A 6,882-nucleotide genomic window follows, 5' to 3' on the forward strand; every position below is an offset into this window, starting at 1 on the left:
GCATTATTGAAGCATTTTATTTACAGATGATATCACAGTTTATGTAAAAAAAAAAAGTATTTACAAAATACAAGCTAAGTGAGATTTTACCTTACAACGCATTTGTTGTGATTCACCTAAATACAAAAGATTAGAAATGTTATGTACTGATATAGCATTATTCATTAGCAAAACAAAGTGACGATTTTGCTGCCACTGATTCCAATTACACACAGGAGAAGCTGAAATATTGCGACTTCTTGTCAGTGTAATATACCATTAAATCGCTTATAGAAATAAGTGAACCAAAACAAGATGATTGACTGGGCTGTTGAACCTAATTACATGTCAAGATACATAATGCAACGACACAATGGGGAAAAAACTAAACAATTATCGTTATAAATGTTAGTCTTCGGATATGCCTTCCACCCATTCTCGACCATCTCTCAGTCTTTGGTCCCTCACAGAGTGGGAAAGTCAGTGAGGACTTTGTGGATGTAAGAAAGTCAGTGGTTCCTTCCACGCCTTTCCCTTCATTATCCCTCCTCCCGAGTCCCTGACACTTTCCTGCGGTGCCGGTGACCTCTCTGGCGGTGTGTTGGTAACATGTGGTGGTGCCTCCTCTTCCTGTGACAGGCCGCGGGCCATGAGCTCGTCCATCGGGGAGAGCGTGTTGTGGACCTCCTTCTCCTTACTGTTCCTCCACTTCATCCTGCGGTTCTGGAACCAGATCTTCACCTGCAGCGGGACAGTAGCGGGTAGAGAGGTTCAGATTGGTGATGTCTGTCAATTCATTGTTTAAAGGAACACGGCAACATTTGGGGAAATTAGCTTATCGTCTTCTCCAGAGCGAGACAAGAAGATAGATACCAGTTTCCTCTCTGTGCGTTCAGTAGAAAGCTATCTGGCTGCATGTTAGCCTAGCTTAGCACAATGAATGGAAGCGGACATGACCGGTTAGCCTAGGCATTGTCCAACTAACACCTCTCCCGAAGGCTAACCGGCCATGTCCGCTTTCATTCATTGTGCTAAGCTGGTATATATCTTCTTGTCTCTCTCTTGTTAGCCTAGCTAAGCACAATGAATGGAAGCGGACATGACCGGTTAGCCAAGGCACAGTCATCTGCATCAAAATGTGAAGAACTAGAATTTTTCTTCAATAACAAAATAACTTCAATTAGAGCCAGCATTAGTCCTGATACAAACATGGACACCATCATCAAACCCTGCGAAAACGTAACCATAGGAAAATTAGCTTGCATTACATCAACTGAGCTTTACAAAACTGTCATGGAATGTAACTCCTCCACTTCCTGTATTGACCCTATACCCACAGCATTTTTTAAGCAAATATTCGAGAGTATTGTAAGTCATGTCCTAAATATTATAAATACATCGCTTCTGACAGGTCTTTTCCCAGACGCATTCAAAACAGCTGTCGTAAGACCCTTACTAAAGAAACCCAAACTAGACACTAATGTACTAACCAACTATAGGCCAATATCCAACCAACATCAGCAAGATACTTGAAAAAATTGTCTCAATACAAATAAACTCCTTTCTCAAAGAAAACAACATCATGGAGGAATTTCAATCAGGCTTCAGAACGCACCATAGCACTGAAACTGCTCTTACAAAAATAATAGTGACCTCAGAATAAACTCTGATGCAAACAAAGTATCAATTCTCCTATTAGATCTAAGTGCAGCGTTTGACACGATCGACCATGATATCCTAATAAATCGTCTAGAAAAGTTAGTTGGTCTTTCTGACTATGTATTAAACTGGTTCAGAACATAAGGGAGAAAATATTACGTCAGGCTTGGAGATCATTCTTCTGAGAAACATGACACCTACTTCGGAGTTCCACAGGGGAGCTGCCTTGGTCCATTATTATTCTCACTATACATGCTGCCACTCGGAGACATCATTAGAAAGCACAATGTATGTTTCCATAGTTATGCAGATGACACACAATTGTACATCTCCGCTGAACCAAATGATCACACAGCTATAAACTCCATGTCCGCCTGTCTCTTAGCAATAAACAAATGGATGACAAACAACTTCCTAAAATTAAATGAGGGCAAAACTGAAATTCTACTAGTCGGTCCTATAACAAAAAGATAAATGTTACAGAGCAATATGGGGCAACTTACTCCTTGGATCAAACCCGAAGTTACAAGTCTTGGTGTTATAATAGACTCAGACCTAAGCTTTAAATCACACATCAACAAGGTGACAAAAACATAATTTTTCCACCTTAAAAACATAGCTAAGGTACGGCCGTTTATAAATCAAAAAGACGCTGAAAAACTGATCCATGCCTTTATCTCAAGCCGACTTGACTACTGTAATGCACTCCTCACTGGCCTCCCAAAAAAAACACAGAACGACTCCAACTCATTCAAAACTCGGCAGCTAACCTACACTGGCTTCCGGTAACATGGAATTGATTTCAAGGTCCTCCTCCTTATATACAAAGCACTAAATGGAACAGGACCAAGCTACATTGCAAATTCTCTAGTCAACTATGTGCCTCCTAGAACATTGCGATCATCTACTACTGGTCTATTGAAGGTTCCAAGCCACAGTCTAAGGAAAATCGGGGATGCAGCCTTTGCAAACTATGCACCAAAGTTATGGAACACAATACCTATGGACATCAGCTATATCTCTTAATATTTTCAAAAATAAGCTAAAAACGTACCTCTTCACCATAGCCTTCTAATACACTCTGTACTGTAGCACTATTTTACTCTGTCCATTCTATTGCATAATTTTACTATCTATTCTATTCTACTATTCTATTATTGCACTGTATTATTTTACTCTGTCTAGTGCTTTTTATTACAGGTTCAAAACTGTCAGGTTTTTATTGCCCTGGGCTACAGTTTTCTGTCTATTGTTTATTACAGGTTCAAAACTGTCGGGTATTGAACTGTGTGTGTATCGAGCAGAAGAGACTGTCATGAGCAGGAGACTACTGTCTGATACGGCTTGCCTTAAAATGTGCATTTGTGGTGTCAGGCAACAGGAGACTGTCATGAGCAGGGGAGACTGTCAGCTTTAATACTGTCTGATATGGCTTGCCTTAAAATGTGCATTGTGGTGTCAGGCAGAAGAGAAGACTGTCATGTTTTGAACTATGGATACCGAACAAAGGTTTGGGACGGCTTTGAACTGTTGAAACAGTAATTCAGAACAGTTTAACCATTGTACGACTTTGAACTGTTGAACAGTAATCCAGAACTATTTTATTGCACTGTCAAAAATATATATATATTTTTTTATCTATTCTATTCTACAATTTTATTGCACTGCACTATTGCACTATTTTACTTTATGAATGTCTGCCATTAGCCATCTGCCCACAGTGCGAGCAAGGAACATTCTGTCATTAGCTAACCCTGTAAGACCCTCGGTTGCAAAATTACAACATCACTTTTAGCTTTTGGATATTTAAAAAAAAGTCTTTACATTTTTTTTTTTTTTTATTAACACATTTACATAGTCAATGGGTCCTGTTGTTCAGCCTCACAATGCTATTGGATGGTAAATGTGTTTATATAGGTCCCACATCCTGGCCTCTGAAGTTGATAATGTCCATTTAATTTGGGCCTTACAGAAATAATGTTTACATGCAATCTGGGACCAGTTCTACGATCGGAGATTCATTACATATAAATGAGTGTCTCAAGGACTAGCAAGTAATGATACAATGACAATATCACTGATAACACAGATTTTATTCCCTGTTTGCCAGTCATTTTGTCCTGTGGGGTTAATGGGAAAGTTGCATTTCACCAAAGGATTTAATGTTTTGTTAACGTTCCAATTTTTAAAAGCCAAATTGCTAACACTATGACCGGGTGTTGCAGAGAATGGTGACGTTGGGTGACCTGATCTGCAAAGATCTTTCCTTTTTCTTAATTTTTTTTGCTTAAAATGTATATTAGAAGGCTTTGTTCACAGGACCACAGCTGCATGAGCCACAGATGAAGCTAGGGGCAATCTATTAATAGTCCAAGATTGGAGACTCTGGAGCAGTTGGAAAATATGTCACCTGTGAGAGGTCTATAGAAACGTACTTCTATGTCAACTAACCAACGTAATGGAGAGCTAAGCAATGTCATTCCAGGGATCTGCACCGGACCCGATGGACATGAGTTTGACAAACATTCTTTTAGATTACCTGTGACTCTTTAAGACTGAGGTCAGCTGCAAGTTTGTTCCTGTCTGTCTTGCTGATGTACTTCTGCCTGCGGAATGTTTTTTCCAGTTCCTTCCGCTGCTCCTCCGAGAACACAGCCCTCCTCAGGATCCCCCTGCGCGATTTAGGGCTGGTTTCATGGGACCACATTGGAATATTGGCTCCCTCTGGATGAAAAAAGGTAAAAAAAAAAAAGAAGAAGAAAAAAAAACATTTAAGTCACAATAATTTTGTCCCCTGATGGAAAATAAAAGGGCAAATGTCTGTACTATCACTAATATAAACTGTTGGCTATTAAGCCAAGTGTTTTATTTTGTCAATGAGACGGAGTGTTGCTGCCTGGTCCATGTGCAGCTACACATTGAAATAATCAGGAACATGGAAAGGAAATAAATATATGGAAATGAGTGGAAGAAAGGTTTAGTGAGCAGCAGAGTACAAAGGGGAGCGGAGCAGGATGGAGAAAAGCATAAGGGCTTATCGTGTTCAGCTGGAAGTACAAAACAAGTGTCCTCAATAAAAGCACACACTTTTCCTACCATACCAAATCCTTTACATTTCTATTCCTAGATAAGGCTTGTTTTATGCCACTTTCACTTTATCATTCACTTTCCAGTTCTATTTCTTTCCTCTCCCCTCTGTCAGTCCAATTTAACAAACTGGGGGTGACTAAAGAGGGAATAGAGAGTCGTTTCTACTAAGGAAAATGGGATTTGGTGAACTCTTGAGGAGCAATCCCACGCTGCCTCACTCACAGGTGCATGCACAACAAAAGTCAAGTGGGACAATTTATCCGATCTATTCAGCATTGCCTTTTTAATCTGTACGACAAATCTGCACACAGACCACCTCTAGGGAGCGCATAACAGGTTCGGACACGCTCCTCACCCTGCTATTGGGACTCAATGGCTTCCACTTAAACGGACGATTAACAGGTCACTCCCATGCTACGTGTGTGTCTGCCCTTAGTGGGCCCAACTGTTGAACCCTGAGGGACCCCAACAATGGAGCCGCTCATTGAAGAGGCCACTACGCGCTGGCTCAGCACTCCGACCGCTAAATCTTTTCACTCACAGGTATGAAGCGAGTCCGTATGTGAAGATGAGCTCGAATAAGTCTATAAAAGTCACATTCATTGAATGCTTTATGTCCCAGTCGAGATGGGCAGGAATGAGAGTGAAGGACGGGATAAAGGAGGGGGTGGGGTTTGGTCGGTGAGCTGGGCTCTTTAGTCACACAATGGCCGGGGGGGGGGGGGGGGGTTGTTCCTGGTCCAGCCCACCTCTACGGAGGAATGGGTGTGTGGGGGGGGGGTTATTGTGCTCGACGGAGTTCATTGCTGCGGTGAAAAATTGCTGTGAGGTCGCGTGTGGATGGTGGAGTGAAAGTGGCGATTGGTCACGGCCCGGGCCTGGCATTGTTGTGTTGCTGGGCACTGTGGGAAAGTGTCAACCCACTAAGAGGACCCAAGGGACCTGGAGCGGGGGATGAGGGCTTTTCTGAGCCATGCTACTGGCTGCCTCACTTGACAGACCTCAGGAGATGCAACAACTAAACACCTCATAGTCTTAACCGGCAGACTTAACTAGATCCCTGATGATATTTCTTTATATACTGTATATTAATTTTTACGATTTCAAGAAACCTGGAATCCAAACTTAGTTAAAACATTCGAGACACAGTCAAACTTTTGGATGTGCTGACGGATGCTGAGCATTGAAGCAAACCGCCCTGTCAGCGCCAAGAATCCATTTAGTTAATTACAATCTTAATCGGACAGAAAGACAAGACGTTTATTTCGCTCTGCATATCTGAGCCGGTGAAAGTTTGTATCTGCGAGCGCGAAAAGGGGGGCCCTCGGGGGGGCCACATATACATGCCAGAGGCCCACCCCTCCTCCCCCACGGCCTAAACAGCCGTGAATGGTCATGAATAGTGCCGTGCAGAGTTGAGTGGAGAATTAGCTCTTTGGCATAGCATCGGTAATTAGCTGCGGAGAGAGCATGGGAGACCCCACCGTTAATGCTTAGAGAGGAGCTGAGGCATCGCTGATTAGGCATAAAACACTCACTGTGGAAGACAGGCGGAGGGCTGGACCCACCACAGCATGCCAGTAGATACTGAGGGCCCCGCAGGAAAACACTGCTCAGCAAACCTGAAGAAAGGGAAAAGGGAGAGAGAGAGAGAGAGAGAGAGAGAGAGAGAGAGAGAGAGAGAGAGAGAGAGAGAGAGAGAAAGAGAGAGAGAGAGAGAGAGAGAGAGAGAGAGAGAGAGAGAGAGAGAGAGAGAGAGAGAGAGAGAGAGAGAGAGAGAGAGAGAAATAGTAACACCGTAGCCAGGTGTGATAAGCACATGGAGAAACGTCAGACCAGAATTCTGCAGACATATAGCACTTTGAACACTGCCCCGTCTCGCAGTCAGAAATACAGTTTGCAGTGGAACTATTCATGTATCTGGATCAAATGTAATGGCATTATTTTTTGTTTTACATTCCTGCATGATTAGATAGTCTAGAGTGACAGGAAACATGGGGGTGGGGGGTGACGTGCAACAAAGGTCATGGACCGGATCCGAGCCCAAGATGTTGTGATTATACGGTATATGATCTTTAGCTTGGTGAGCCAGCAGAACTCCCACCGGCTTCTTTATGATGGTGCATCAGCTAGATATGTAAATATCACAAACCC

General features: G+C 42.6%; 1 protein-coding gene across 1 annotated transcript in view; it reads right to left on the reverse strand.

Moving 5' to 3' along the window:
• Nucleotides 1–459: 459 nt before the first annotated feature.
• dbx2 (developing brain homeobox 2) overlaps nucleotides 460–6,882 on the reverse strand; it is a gene marked incomplete at both ends in the record, with an annotated part of 6,996 nt that continues 573 nt past the window's right edge. Inside the window, 3 exons of the mRNA XM_084335272.1 lie at nucleotides 460–720; nucleotides 4,178–4,362; nucleotides 6,267–6,350. Of these exons, the coding sequence (XP_084191398.1) occupies nucleotides 460–720; nucleotides 4,178–4,362; nucleotides 6,267–6,350 (530 nt within the window). The remainder of the gene's footprint in view (nucleotides 721–4,177; nucleotides 4,363–6,266; nucleotides 6,351–6,882) is intronic.

The sequence above is a fragment of the Notolepis coatsorum genome (assembly GCF_963971535.1).
Source record: "Notolepis coatsorum genome assembly, chromosome: 18".
NCBI classification, from domain to species: domain Eukaryota; kingdom Metazoa; phylum Chordata; class Actinopteri; order Aulopiformes; family Paralepididae; genus Notolepis; species Notolepis coatsorum.